The 15,823-nt window shown below is 51.0% G+C and overlaps 1 protein-coding gene across 2 annotated transcripts in view; it reads left to right on the top strand.

The window, feature by feature from the left end:
- The window catches only part of sarm1 (sterile alpha and TIR motif containing 1), a 28,593-nt gene that overhangs the window by 571 nt on the left and 12,199 nt on the right, over positions 1-15,823 (top strand). For both annotated transcript variants that reach the window (XR_013499067.1, XM_078224619.1), the window contains exons 2-6: positions 5,123-5,738; positions 9,126-9,338; positions 9,866-9,957; positions 12,506-12,741; positions 15,278-15,380. Coding sequence is in view for 1 of the 2 variants with exons in the window: in XM_078224619.1 (XP_078080745.1) it covers positions 5,123-5,738; positions 9,126-9,338; positions 9,866-9,957; positions 12,506-12,741; positions 15,278-15,380 (1,260 nt within the window). In the remaining variant the exon portion in view is untranslated. The remainder of the gene's footprint in view (positions 1-5,122; positions 5,739-9,125; positions 9,339-9,865; positions 9,958-12,505; positions 12,742-15,277; positions 15,381-15,823) is intronic.

Here is a 15,823-nt window from a genome sequence, read left to right as displayed (position 1 = left end):
CTGGCACAGTGCCAATCCCCATCACTGTGAATGGGTAAATCAGGGCGGCCCTCGGCCCATCCGGGGCATTCTAGCCCACTGAACACTGACATTGAGTGACCCCCCCCCCCCCCTCCCCTGTGTTCATGTTCTGGGTGAATATCCCAGAAGGTGAACACAGAGTAAGCAATCAGGAAGGGTATTTAACACTGGTTACAAAAGGTAAGGGGGGCTTAGAATCAGCGGAGGCACAGTACGAGGCCACTCGGCCTGTCATGTCTTGTGCTGGCCCTCTGCCAGAGCACCCCAGCTAGTCTCGCACCCTTCCCTTTCCAACATCTTTTCCCCAGAGCCCTGCAATTTCATATCTCGGGTTGGACCCTTTGAAAACAAAATCACAGAACCATAGAATCCCTGCAATGCAGAAGGAGGCCATTCGGCCCATCGAGCCTGCACTCTGCCACCGTGCCTGTGATGGCCTCAACTCCCATTGCCCTCTCGGGCCGTTCGTTCAGGATCCCGACAATTCGCTTTGGCTTCTCTCGCCAATCACCTCCAAGCAATGTCCCCTCCACCCTCTCGCCAGGGGAACGGTTTCTCCCTAGCGACTCAGTAGTATGGCGGCACAGTGGTCAGCACTGCTGCATCACAGCGCCAGGGACCCAGTTCGATTCCTGGCATGGGTTACTGTCTATGTGGAGTTTGCACGTTCTCCCCGTGTCTGCATGGGTTTCCTCCGGGTGCTCCAGTTTCCTCCCACAGTCCAAAGATGTGCGGGTTAGATGGATTGGCCGTGCTAAACTGCCCCCTAGTGTCAGGGGGACTAGCAGGGTAAATGCATGGGAATAGGGCCTTGGGTGAGATTGTGGTCGGTGCAGACTCGATGGGCTGAATGGCCTCCTTCTGCACCGTATGATGCCATGATCCCATGACTCTGTCTAGACCCCTCATGATTTTGAACACCTCGATCACATTTCCTCTCACTCTCCCCTTATCCAAGCCCCTCTTCACTCCTCCCCACAGAGCGGCCATCTCCCTCGCCCTGAAAAATCATTATTGGTTTTTATTTTAAAATCAATCTGTGGCCATGAGTTTGTGTCTTGCCTGGAGCCAAATGCAGCACAAATTCCTGGACTTCCATTCCACTATCCAATCGGTGGCACAGTGGTAAGCACTGCCGTCTCACAGCACCAGGGACCCGGGTTCAATTCTGGCCTTGGGTGTCTGCGTGGGTTTCCTCCGGGTGCTCCGGTTTCCTCCCACACTCCAAAGGTGCTGATTAGGGGGATTGGCCATGCTAAATGCAGGGCGTTATGGGGATAGGGTGGCGGAGTGGGCCTGGGTAGAGGAGAGTCAGTGTAGACTTGATGGGCCGAATGGCCTGTTCCTGCAATGTAGGGATTCTATTTGATTTGATTTATTATTGTCACATGTATTGGGATACAGTGAAAAGTATTGTTTCTTGCGCGCTATACATACAAAGCATACCGTTCATAGAGAAGGAAACGAGAGAGTGCAGAATGTAGTGTTACAGTCATAGCTAGGATGTAGAGAAAGATCAACTTAACGTGAGGTAGATCCATTCAAAAGTCTGACAGCAGCAGGGAAGAAGCTGTTCTTGAGTCGGTTGGTACATGACCTCAGACTTTTGTATCTTTTTCCTAACGGAAGAAGGTGGAAGAGAGAATGTCTGGGCTGCGTGGGGCCCTTAATTATGCTGGCTGCTTTGCCGAGGCAGCGGGAAGTATAGACAGAGTCAATGGATGGGAGACTGGTTTGCGTGATGGATTGGGCTACATTCACGACCTTTTGTCGTTTCTTGCGGTCTTGGGCAGAGCAGGAGCCATACCAAGCTGTGATACAACCAGAAAGAATGCTTTCTATGGAGCATCTGTAAAAGTTGGTGAGAGTCGTAGCTGACATGCCAAATTTCCTTCGTCTTCTGAGAAAGTAGAGGCACTGGTGGGCTTTCTTAACTATAGTGTCGGCATGGGGGGACCAGGACAGGTTCTATGATTCTTCTATGAATAAACCCTGTGATAAATTCTTCTAACTTTGCTTCTGTGTGTGTCCCTTATGTCAACACCAATGCAAGAGGTGATATATAAGTAAGGAATTCAGATAGGATTCCAGAGGAGAGTCACACAGACTTGAACCATTAACTCTGTTTCACCCTTCACAGATGCTGCCAGACCTGCCGAATATTTCCAGCATTTTCTGTTTTTTATATTGATAGATTTCTGCTGGGAAAGGGTATCAAGGGTACCAGAACCAAGGCGAATAAATGAAGTTAAGCCACAGACACTGAGATCTAACTGAATAACAGAAGAGGCTCAAAGGGCTGAATGGCCTCTTCCTGTCCCTGTGGCAGGGAGACTGAACCAAGAATGTGATTGGAGCATTATAGCGGCTGTTGCCATTGGAGAGAGGGCAATATAATTGCAGGAAGATATGGCGACTGTTCCTGGAGTGAATAAAGAGCATGCTCTGTATTAACCCTTACTCACCCAGGCATTGGAGATCACTCATTACTTGCAGGCAAGTGGGGGGGAGGGGGCATGGAACTGATCCAGGATTAGCTGATGTGGAGAGGAAATTGGGAAGTGAGAAATGATTCTGGTGAAAAGGGAAGTGTTACAAGATGCTTGTGTTTGACAGCCAGAGAGACGACCATCGATCGCTCCAGCAGCATTCTCACTCACACTACCCAACGGGTCAAGGTGAAGGAGCTGAACTTGTTTCCAAACTGCGTCTTCACCAGAAACTCAAAACTGTGCAACTCACCACCTACCCCGTCTCCCCCTCACCTCCCCCAATCTCCCCTTACCTCCCCCCATCTCTCCCCTCCCCAATCTCCCCCTCACCTCCTCCATCTCCCCCTCTCACCCCCAAACCTTCCCCTCCCCATCAACCCCACTGTCTCCCTCTCACTTCCCAATTTCCCCCACTCTCCTCCCCCAAGTCTCCCCCAATCCCCTCCCCCAGTCTCCCCCACTTCGCTCCCCCATCTCCCCCATCCCCTCCCCCAGTCTCCCCCACTTTGCTCCCCCATCCCCTCCCCCAGTCTCCCCCACTCTGCTCCCCCATCTCCCCCATCCCCTCCCCCAGTCTCCCCCACTCTGCTCCCCCATCTCCCCCATCCCCTCCCCCAGTCTCCCCCACTCCGCTCCCCCAGTCTCCTCCATTCTCCTCCCCCAGTCTCTCCACCCTGACAATGAGCCAGAGTTTATGTTTGCAAACCAATGCTGTCTCTTTGTTACATCTTCTCTCCCATGTTTTTGGACCTGGCTTCTATTCCACAGTTTGGATCTCAGCTCTTTAGCTGGGCCTTATTGTAAAGGAATTATTGTGAAGGGATGATGTATGATTCTTGAAACATAGAAACTAGAAGCAGGAGTTGGCCATTCGGCCCTTCGAGCCTGCTCCGCCATTCATTTTGATCATGGCTGATCATTGAATTCAACTACTGTCTCACAGCTCCAGGGACCTGGGTTCGATTCCCGACTTGGGTCACTGTCTGTGTGGAGTTTGCACGTTCTCCTCGTGTCTGCGTGGGTTTGCTCCGGTTTCCTCCCACAGTCCAAAGATGTGCGGGTTAGGTTGATCGGCCATGTTAAAATTGCCCCTTAGTGTCCTGAGATGCGTAGGTTAGAGGGATTAGCGGGTAAATATGTAAGGATATGGGGGTAGGGCCTGGGTGGGATTATGGTCGGTGCAGACTCGATGGGCCAAATGGCCTCTTTCTGCACTGTAGGTTTCTATGATTCTATGAATATCCTGATCCCTTTAGCCCCAAGAACTATATCTAATTTTTTCTTGAAATCACACAACGTTTTGGCCTCAACTACAATCGGTGATAGTGAATTCCACGCATTCACCTCCCTCTGGGTGAAGAAATTTCCCCTCACCTCAGTTCTAAAAGGTTTACCCCTTATCCTCAAACTATGACCCCTAGTTCTGGACTCCCCCACCATCGGGAACATTCTTTCTGTATCTACCCTGTCTAATCCTGTTGGAATTTTATAAGTTTCTATGAGATCCCCTCTCACTCTTCTAAACTCCAGTGATGTGATTTGATTTATTATTGCCACATGTAGCAACATACAGTGAAAAGTATTGTTTCTTGCACGCTATACAGACAAAACATACCGTTCATAGAGTACTTGGGGAGAAGGAAAGGAAAGGGTGCAGAATATAGTGTTACAGTCATAGAATATAATCGTAACGAATTTATAGGCAAAGGGAGAGTGGCATAAAGAGAGAAGGACAAAGAATTCTAACAAATGAGAGTGAGAAATATTGAAAAAGGAAAAGGAGGTGAATCATAGAATCATTGGAATCCGACAGTGCAGAAGGAGGCCATTCGGCCCATCGAGTCTGCACCGACCACAATCCCACCCAGGCCCTATCCCCGTAACCCCACATATTTACCCCACTATTCCCTCTAACCTATGCACCCCGGGACACTAAGGGGCAATTTAGCAAGGCCAATGCACCTAACCTGTATATCTTTGGATTGTGGCGGGGGGGTGGGGGGGGGGGAACCAGAGCACCTGGAAGAAACCCACACAGACACGGGGAGAACGTGCAAACTCCACACAGAAAGTGGGTCACATAGACAGTGACCCACGCTGGGAATCGAATCCAGGTAGGTTTAAGGTGAGAGGGGAGAGATACAAAAGGGTCCAGAGGGGCAATTCTTTCACACAGAGGGTGGTGAGTGTCTGGAACAAGCTGCCAGAGGTAGTAGTAGAGATGGGTATATTTTTGTCTTTTAAAAAGCGTTTAGACAGTTACATGGGTAAGATGGGTATCGAGGGATATGGGCCAAATGCGGGCAATTGGGACTAGCTTAGGGGTTTAAAAAAAAGGGCGGCATGGACAAGTTGGGCCGAAGGGCCTGTTTCCATGTTGTAAACCTCTATGACTCTATGAGGTCCCTGGAGCTGTGAGGCAGCAGTGCTAACCACTGTGCCACCGTGTCACCCATCTGTGAAGGAGGAATGATTGTTATTGTTGCATCAATTGGGGGCAGGATTGTGGAATGTGAAGTGGGCCTGATATTTGTGAATAAATGTGATATTGCTCCTGGCTCTTTGGTTCATTGCCTGATGTGGTGTCTGTGGTTTCGATCTCCTCACAGGGACCGACTAGCTCGCTCGGGTCTGGGAGTGATTCTGGACTTGGCCAAGGATCGTGATGATGCTGAGCTGGCCAGGGTGGTCACAGGGATCCTGCAGCACATGTTCAAACACACAGAGGAAACATCCTACCTGCTTATCACCAACGGGGGCCTGGACGCCATCCTGTACTGGTGCCGCAGCAACGATTCCATCATCCTGCAGCACTGCGCCATCGCCCTGGCCAACTGCGCCATGCACGGCGGAAACGCCAATCAGCGGCTCATGATCGAAAAGAAAGCTGCTGATTGGCTCTTCCCCCTGGCCTTCTCCAAGGACCAGTTGGTTCGGTTTCACGCCTGCCTGGCCATCACCGTCCTGGCGACCAACAAGGAGATCGAGAAGGAGGTGGAGAAATCGGGCACCCTGGGTCTGGTGGAGCCTTTCATCGCTTCCCTTCACCCTGAGGAGTTTGCGCGCGATTGGCTGGGCAGCTCGGACAACTCGCAGGGACGTACGGCCTACGACCTCCAACGGCTGCTTCAGCTGTTGGACAGTTCAAGGATCGAGGCTCAGTGCATGGCAGCTTTCTATCTGTGTGTGGAAGCTGATATCAAATTCAAACAGAGAAAAACACAGGTACCAACAGAGGGACAGAACGTGGACAGAGAGAGAGAGAGAGGGAGAGAGAATGAGGAGAGAGAGAATACAGGGAGCGTGGGAGGAGAAGGCAATGTGAAATTAGACGTGTGCAGAGGGGATCGAGGGACATGGAGGAGTAAAATAACACACAAACATTCGAATTAGGAGCAGGGTTAGGCCATTCGGCCCCTCAAACCTGCTCCACCATTCAATAATATCATGGATGATCTGATTGTGACCTTAACTCCACATTCCACCAATCCCATAGAACCTTTCACCCCCACCTTGTTACTCAAGAATCTATCTAGTTCTGCCTTAAAAATATTCAATGAACCAGCCCCCGCCGCTCTCTGGGTAAGAGAGTCCCACAGACTCACAAACCTTAAAAAATTATTCTCATCGACATCTTAAATGGGAGACTCTCTATTTTTAAACTGGTTCTTCGTTCTGATCTCTCCCACAAGGGGAAACATCCCCTCAGTAACCACCCCGTCAAAGCCCCCTCAGGTTTGTATGGGGTGAATTTTACCGTCCCGCCCGCCTCTGGAATCGGAGCAGGCGAGGGGCGGACCACAGACAGGTCCTCGGGCCTTTCCGTGGTCATTCTAGAGAATGACCTCGGGCGGGATTCTCCGGTTTTGGGGTCAGCATGGCTGGAAAATCCCGCCCTAAATGATTCAATAAGATCACCTCCTATTGGATACAGACCCAGCCTGTCCAATCTTTCCTCCCATCCCAGATATCAGTCGAGTGAAACATAGAAACAAAAAGCAGGAGGAGGCCATTCGGCCCTTCAAGCCTGCTCCGCCATTCATTTTGATCTTGATTTTTGAAGCTTTTCCGAACTGCTTCTAATGCAAGTACATCCTTTCTACAATAAGGAGACCAAAACTGTACAGTTTTCCAGATATGGCTTCACCAAATGTAGCAAAACATCCCTTTTTTATATTCTATTCCCCTTGCAATAGACAACAATATTCCATTTGCCACACTAATTACTTGCTGTACCTGCAATGCTAACATTTGTGATACATGCACCCGGACGCCCAGATCCCTCTGTACACCACATCTACAGGTTTCCCTTTATCCACATTGCTTGTTACTTCCTCAAAGAACTCTAATAAATTAGTCAAACACCATTTCCCTTTCACAAAACCATTTTGACTCTGCCTGATTGCATTGAGATTTTCTCAGTGCCCTGCTATAACCTCCTTAATAATAGATTCCAGCAATTTCCCTACGACATATGTTAAGCTAACTGGCTTGTAGTTTCCTGCTTTCTGTCTCCCTCCTTTCTTGAATAGAAGAGTCACATTTGCTATTTTCTAATCTCATAGAAGATTCATAGAATCCCTACAGTGCAGAAGGAGGCCATTCAGCCCATCAGGTGTGCACCGACCACAATTCCACCCAGGCCCTATTCCCATAACCCCACATATTTACCCTGCTAATCCCCCTGACACTGGGGTCAATTTAGCATGGCCAATCCACCCTAACCCGCACATCTTTGGACTGTGGGAGGAAACCGGAGCACCCATGCAGACACCGGGAGAACGTGCAAACTCTACACAGACAGTGACCCAAGCCGGGAATCAAACCTGGGTCCCTGGCACTGTGAGGCAGCAGTGCTAACCACTGTGCCACCGTGCCGCCCTGTGGGCACCTTTCCAGAATCCAGGGAATTTTGGAAAATTAAAACCGAAACATCCACTATCTCAGCAGCCACGTTTTTAAAGATCCGAGGATGAAGTCCCTTAGGATTCTGCAATGAAATTAGACAAAAATATCTGTTCAATTTACCCATCATTTCCTTATTTTTCCATTATTGATTCCTCAGAATTTCCTCACTCTCTAGCGAACCAACACTCACCTCAGTTAATCTTTCCCTTTTGAAATACCTGTAAAAACTCAGTTTTTATATTTCTAACGAGCTTTTTTGCAGATTCTCATTTCTCCCTCCTCATTACTTTTAGCCATTCTTTGCTGTACTTTTATTTTCTTTCCTATCTTCTCACCTGCCAATCACCTTTACGGCACCAGACATTTTTCCTTCCAGTTTGGTATTATCTTTAATTTCCTTAGTTACTCACGGATGGTGCCTTCATCTCCAACATTCTTTCTCACTGGAATCTATCTTTGCTGAGTGTTATGAAACACCTCCTTAAATGTTTGTCATTGCAACCTTCCTGACCTAACCCTTAACCTAATTCCCCAGTTCACCTCAGCCAGTGCTGCCTTCATACTCACAAAACTGCCTTTGTTTAGGTTTAAAACACTAGTTTTAGACCCACTCTTCACTGCCAAAGCTCAATTATGTTATGATCACTGCTAACCTAAGTGCTACTGGACTATAAGGTCCACTAATTAATTCTGTCTTATTGCACATAACCAAGTCCATTTGGCTCTAGAATTTGCTGCTTTAAGAATTTACCCTGAAATACTCAATGAACTCATCTTCTAGGCTACCCTTGCCAAACTGATTCATACAGTCTATATGTAGATTAAAATCACCCACAGCTATTGCTGTAGCTTTCTCACAAGCCTAACTCTACATCTCGGTCTTTAAAACTGAAGTCACCTTTCCCTGATTGCTAATACCACCCTTAATTAACAGACCTATCCCTCCACCTATTACATGCTTTTAAAAAATTCATCCGTGGGATATGGGTGTTGCTGACTGGCCAGCATTTATTGCCCATCCTTAGTTGCCCTTGGAGGGCAGTTGCGAGTCAACCACATTGCTGTGGCTCTGGAGTCACATGTAGGCCAGACCGGGTAAGGACGGTAGATTTCCTTCCCTAAAGAGCATTAGTGAACCAGATGGATTTTTCCGACAATCCGCAATGGTTTCACGGTCATCAGTAGATTCTTAATTCCAGATTTTTTTTATTGGATTCAGATTCCACCATCTGCCGTGCGGGATTTGAACCCAGGTTCCCAGTGTTTGTGTATTAATAGTCTAGCGATTATACCACTAGTCCATCGCCTCGACCTTTAGAACTAAAGTCACTCTTCTCTTATATCCTAATGTCATCCTTAATTAACAGAGCTGCCCCTCCGCCCCTTCCTTGCTTCCTGCCCTCTTTCTTTCCCATCTCTTTCCCTCTTTCTTTCCCTCTCTCCCCACTCCCCCTCTCCCTTAACCCCTCTTTCACTTTCTCCCTCTTTTTCCTTCCTCCCTTCCCACATGTTCCTCATACTTAATTAAAAACAGGAAGTGCTGGAAAGATCCAGTCGGTCTGGCAGCATCTGTGGAGTGAGACTCTGAGTGAATGTTTGAAGCCAGTATGATTCTCTCAGAGAAGAATGATCTTTTCTATTTTTGGTTCAGGTTTCTAGCTGCATCTTGCTGTTTGATGTGAGAATGTCCCTGCTCTGTTCCAGATACTCCACGAGATTGGAGCTACGCAGAGTCTGAAGCGATTAGTGAGTTATTCTGGCAATGCCACCATTTCCACTCTCGCCAAGAAAGCCCTGCAGCTGATGGGGGAGGAAGTTCCTCGCCGACTCTCTGCCACCGTCCTGAACTGGAAACCGGGCGAAGTTCAAACCTGGCTCCAACAGATTGGATTCATGGTCTACTGTGAGAGATTCTTGGTGAGAACGTAACATCATCACAGGGTGCAGGGAATGCTGAAACCAAGAGTCGGGTCAGGAATTGAATCGGTGTTGTTGGCAGGGTTGGTTTAGCTCCATTGGCTAGACAACTTGATAATGATGCAGAGCGATGCCAACAGCGTGGGTTCAATTCCTGCATTGGCTGAGGTTATTCATGAAGGCCTCGCCTTCTCAACGTTGCCTGAGGTGTGGTGACCCTCAGGTTAAATCACCACCAGTCAGCTCTCCCCCTCAAAGGGGAGAGCAGCCGATGGTCATCTAGGAGTATGGTGACTTAGTGTGTGTTTGATTTATTATTGTCACATGTATTAGCATACAGTGAAAAGTATTGTTTCTTGCACGTGAGACAAAGCATACCGTTCAGAGAGAAGGACAGGTGAGAGTGCAGAATGTAGTGTTACAGTCATAGCTAGGGTGCAGAGAAAGATCAACTTAATACGTGTGTGTGCGCATGTGTCTCAGTTAAGCTATTGCTGCAAGTTCCAATCGGAGATTTGTCTCTGCAGGAACTACAGGTCGATGGGGATCTCCTTCTGATGATCACTGATACGGAATTACGGGAAGATTTGAGAATATCTTCCAGCATAACACGCAGAAGGTGAGAGGGCATCACAAAGTGACCCCTTGATGGTGACAGCGTAGAGGGAGCTTTACTCTGTATCTAACTCCGTGCTGTACCTGTCCTGGGAGTGTTTGATGGGGACAGTGTAGAGGGAGCTTTACTCTGTATCTAACCCCGTGCTGTACCTGTCCTGGGAGTGTTTGACGGGGACAGTGTAGAGGGAGCTTTATTCTGTATCTAACCCCGTGCTGCACCTGTCCTGGGAGTGTTTGACGGGGACAGTGTAGAGGGAGCTTTATTCTGTATATAACCCCGTGCTGCACCTGTCCTGGGAGTGTTTGACGGGGACAGTGTAGAGGGAGCTTTACTCTGTATCTAACCCCGTGCTGCACCTGTCCTGGGAGTGTTTGATGGGGACAGTGTAGAGGGAACTTTAATCTGTATATAACCCCGTGCTGCACCTGTCCTGGGAGTGTTTAACGGGGACAGTGTAGAGGGAGCTTTACTCTGTATCTAACCCCGTGCTGTACCTGTCCTGGGAGTGTTTGATGGGGACAGTGTAGAGGGAGCTTTATTCTGTATCTAACCCCGTGCTGTACCTGTCCTGGGAGTGTTTGATGGGGGACAGTGTAGAGGGAGCTTTACTCTGTATCTAACCCCGTGCTGCACCTGTCCTGGGAGTGTTTGATGGGGACAGTGTAGAGGGAGCTTTACTCTGTATATAACCCCGTGCTGCACCTGTCCTGGGAGTGTTTGACGGGGACAGTGTAGAGGGAGCTTTACTCTGTATATAACCCCGTGCTGCACCTGTCCTGGGAGTGTTTGACGGGGACAGTGTAGAGGGAGCTTTATTCTGTATCTAACCCCGTGCTGTACCTGTCCTGGGAGTGTTTGATGGGGGACAGTGTAGAGGGAGCTTTACTCTGTATCTAACCCCGTGCTGCACCTGTCCTGGGAGTGTTTGATGGGGACAGTGTAGAGGGAGCTTTACTCTGTATCTAACCCCGTGCTGCACCTGTCCTGGGAGTGTTTGACGGGGACAGTGTAGAGGGAGCTTTACTCTGTATCTAACCCCGTGCTGTACCTGTCCTGGGAGTGTTTGATGGGGACTGTGTAGAGGGAGCTTTATTCTGTATCTAACCCCGTGCTGTACCTGTCCTGGGAGTGTTTGATGGGGGACAGTGTAGAGGGAGCTTTACTCTGTATCTAACCCCGTGCTGCACCTGTCCTGGGAGTGTTTGATGGGGACAGTGTAGAGGGAGCTTTACTCTGTATATAACCCCGTGCTGCACCTGTCCTGGGAGTGTTTGACGGGGACAGTGTAGAGGGAGCTTTACTCTGTATCTAACCCCGTGCTGTACCTGTCCTGGGAGTGTTTGATGGGGACAGTGTAGAGGGAGCTTTATTCTGTATCTAACCCCGTGCTGTACCTGTCCTGGGAGTGTTTGATGGGGGACAGTGTAGAGGGAGCTTTACTCTGTATCTAACCCCGTGCTGCACCTGTCCTGGGAGTGTTTGATGGGGACAGTGTAGAGGGAGCTTTACTCTGTATCTCATAGAAATCATAGAAACCCTACAGTACAGAAAGAGGCCATTCGGCCCATCGAGTCTGCACCGACCACAATCCCACCCAGGCCCTACCCCCATATCCCTACATATTTACCCGCTAATTCCTCTAACCTACACATTTCAGAACACTAAGGGGCAATTTTAGCATGGCCAATCAACCTAACCCGCACATCTTTGGACAGTGGGGGGAAACCGGAGCACCCGGAGGAAACCCACGCAGACACGAGGAGAATGCGCAAACTCCACACAGACAGTGACCCGAGCCGGGAATCGAACCCAGGTCCCTGGAGCTGTGAAGCAGCAGTGCTAACCACTGTGCTACCGTGCCGACCATCTAACCCCGTGCTGCACCTGTCCTGGGAGTGTTTGATGGGGGACAGCGTAGAGGGAGCTTTACTCTGTATCTAACCCCGTGCTGTACCTGTCCTGGGAGTGTTTGATGGGGGACAGCGAAGAGGGAGCTTTACTCTGTATCTAACCCCGTGCTGTACCTGTCCTGGGAGTGTTTGATGGGGACAGTGTAGAGGGAGCTTTACTCTGTATCTAACCCCGTGCTGTACCTGTCCTGGGAGTGTTTGATGGGGGACAGCGTAGAGGGAGCTTTACTCTGTATCTAACCCCGTGCTGTACCTGTCCTGGGAGTGTTTGACGGGGACAGTGTAGAGGGAGCTTTACTCTGTATCTAACCCCGTGCTGTACCTGTCCTGGGAGTGTTTGATGGGGACAGTATAGAGGGAGCTTTACTCTGTATCTAACCCCGTGCTGTACCTGTCCTGGGAGTGTTTGATGGGGGACAGCGTAGAGGGAGCTTTACTCTGTATCTAACCCTGTGCTGTACCTGTCCTGGGAGTGTTTGATGGGGGACAGCGCAGAGGGAGCTTTACTCTGTATCTAACCCCGTGCTGTACCTGTCCTGGGAGTGTTTGATGGGGGACAGCGCAGAGGGAGCTTTACTCTGTATGTAACTTGTCATTTTAACAATGTGATTTGAACGATGGAAATTCTTTCTCTGAAGGTTTCTCCGAGAATTGACTGAGTTAAAGACTTATGCCAACTACTCCAGCTGTGACCCCAGTAACGTGGCTGATTGGTTGGGCAGCATTGGCCCTCACTTTCGACAGTATACCTACAACCTGCTGCATTGTGGGATCGGGAGGGCGACACTATCTGGAGTGACAGACCAGCAGCTCCAATCAGATTGTCAGATCGAGATTGGATTTCACCGAAGCAGCATTCTTGCTGCAGGAAAGGGTAAAGCTGGGATCCGGCGACACCATTCAGACACTTGTGAGCTGAGGAAGCCGACCGCACCTCCATATTCCTCTGCCTGTCAGTAACACATGCCTCTCCCTGTGGCTATCATCTCCACCCTCAGCTTATCCATTACTGAAACCATCCTCGGTGCGATTGCCAACTCCGGTACCCTCCTGGCTACTTCCCATCTCCCATCAACCTGAGCTCCCTTTAATATCCCATCTGAAAAATGACTACAGTGCAGCACTCCCTCAGCACTGACCCTCTGACAGTGCGGCACTCCCTCAGCACTGACCCTCTGAGAGTGCGGCACTCCCTCAGCACTGACCCTCTGAGAGTGCGGCACTCCCTCAGTACTGACCCTCTGAGAGTGCGGCACTCCCTCAGCACTGACCCTCTGACAGTGCAGCACTCCCTCAGTACTGACCCTCTGACAGTGCGGCACTCCCTCAGTACTGACCCTCTGACAGTGCGGCACTCCCTCAGTACTGACCCTCTGACAGTGCGGCACTCCCTCAGTACTGACCCTCTGACATTGCGGCACTCCCTCAGTACTGACCCTCTGACAGTGCGACACTCCCTCAGTACTGTCCCTCTGACAGTGCGGCACTCCCTCTGTACTGACCCTATGACAGTGTGGCTCTCCCTCAGTACTGACCCTCTGACAGCGTGGCACTCCCTCAGTACTGACCCTCTGACAGTGCGGCACTCCCTCAGTACTGACCCTCTGACAGCGCGGCACTCCCTCAGTACTGATCCTCTGACAGTGCGGCACTCCCTCAGTACTGACCTTCTGACAGTGCGGCACTCCCTCAGTACTGACCCTCTGACAGTGCGGTATTCCCTCAGCACTGACCCTCTGACAGTGCGGCACTCCCTCAGTACTGACCCTCTGACAGTGCGGCACTCCCTCAGCACTGACCCTCTGACAGTGCGGCACTCCCTCAGTACTGACCCTCTGACAGTGCGGCACTCCCTCAGTACTGACTTTCTGACAGTGCGGCACTCCCTCAGCAGTGACCCTCTGACAGTGCGGCACTCCCTCAGTACTGACCCTCTGACAGTGCGACACTCCCTCAGTACTGACCCTCTGACAGTGCGGCACTCCCTCAGTACTGACTTTCTGACAGTGCAGCACTCCCTCAGCACTGACCCTCTGACAGTGCGGCACTCCCTCAGTACTGACCCTCTGACAGTGCGCCACTCCCTCAGTACTGACCTTCTGACAGTGCGGTACTCCCTCAGTACTGACCCTCTGACAGTGCGGCACTCCCTCAGTACTGACTTTCTGACAGTGCGGCACTCCCTCAGTACTGACTTTCTGACAGTGCGGCACTCCCTCAGCACTGACCCTCTGACAGTGCGGCACTCCCTCAGCACTGACCCTCTGACAGTGCGGCACTCCCTCAGTACTGACCCTCTGACAGTGCGGCACTCCCTCAGCACTGACCCTCTGACAGTGCGGCACTCCCTCAGCACTGACCCTCTGACAGTGCGGCACTCCCTCAGTACTGACCCTCTGACAGTGCGGCACTCCCTCAGTACTGACCCTCTGACAGTGCGGCACTCCCTCAGCACTGACCCTCTGACAGTGCGGCACTCCCTCAGCACTGACCCTCTGACAGTGTGGCACTCCCTCAGTACTGACCCTCTGACAGTGCGGCACTCCCTCAGTACTGACCCTCTGACAGTGCGCCACTCCCTCAGTACTGACCTTCTGACAGTGCGGCACTCCCTCAGTACTGACCCTCTGACAGTGCGGCACTCCCTCAGTACTGACTTTCTGACAGTGCGGCACTCCCTCAGTACTGACTTTCTGACAGTGCGGCACTCCCTCAGTACTGACTTTCTGACAGTGCGGCACTCCCTCAGCACTGACCCTCTGACAGTGCGGCACTCCCTCAGTACTGACTTTCTGACAGTGCGGCACTCCCTCAGCACTGACCCTCTGACAGTGCGGCACTCCCTCAGCACTGACCCTCTGACAGTGCGGCACTCCCTCAGTACTGACCCTCTGACAGTGCGGCACTCCCTCAGCACTGACCCTCTGACAGTGCGGCACTCCCTCAGCACTGACCCTCTGACAGTGCGGCACTCCCTCAGCACTGACCCTCTGACAGTGCGGCACTCCCTCAGTACTGACCCTCTGACAGTGCGGCACTCCCTCAGTACTGACCCTCTGACAGTGCGGCACTCCCTCAGTACTGACCCTCTGACAGTGCGGCACTCCCTCAGTACTGACCCTCTGACAGTGCGGCACTCCCTCAGTACTGACCCTCTGACAGTGCGGCACTCCCTCAGCACTGACCCTCTGACAGTGCGGCACTCCCTCAGTACTGACCCTCTGACAGTGCGGCACTCCCTCAGCACTGACCCTCTGACAGTGTGGCACTCCCTCAGTACGGCTCTGAGAGTGTCAGACTAAACCTGTTGCTGGATTCCTGGAGTGGAACTTGAACTTCCGCTCCCCTGACCGTGACGGGAGCGATACCCACTGAGCCACAGTTAACAGGAAACCCCTTTTATCTTTCAGGGCTGCTGATCCCCAGTTTGAGTTTGGACAGTCAGCAGACCACCTTGGATGAGCCTGATGTCTTCATCAGTTACCGCAGGACTACAGGCTCTCAGCTGGCCAGGTCAGTGCTGCAGCATCACTGATGTGGACCCGGTCGCAGGCAGATGGGCTGATTGGAGTGATCAGTGTGTGTCTGTAATTGGTGCTTGTGTCACCGGGGCCACTGGAGAAAGCCAGGAGATGTGAAGCAGATTTGGCCGCCTGACCGCGAATGATTCCTGAGATGGGGGGTGGAAGGTGGGGGTTATTTTATGAGGATGGGTTAGACAGGCTGGGCCTGGTTGGGGTTCAGGAGAGGGAGGGGTGATCTGACTGAAACATACGAGTTCCTGAGGGGGTTGACAGGGTGGATGCTCAGAGGAGGTTTCCCCTTGAGGGAGAGACAAGAACTGTAATTTGGGACAATATTTGTAAGATATGTGGGAGCCATTTGAAGTCAGTTTGGCAACATCTATAGGCAGCTCTGAAACAGGACACACCCCTCAGTTCACTGTTCCCTCGCTG

The sequence above is a fragment of the Mustelus asterias genome, chromosome 12 (assembly GCF_964213995.1).
Source record: "Mustelus asterias chromosome 12, sMusAst1.hap1.1, whole genome shotgun sequence".
Classification (NCBI taxonomy): domain Eukaryota; kingdom Metazoa; phylum Chordata; class Chondrichthyes; order Carcharhiniformes; family Triakidae; genus Mustelus; species Mustelus asterias.
The sequence above is the reverse complement of the archived record's forward strand: the minus strand, read 5'-3'. Positions and strand labels throughout refer to the sequence as shown.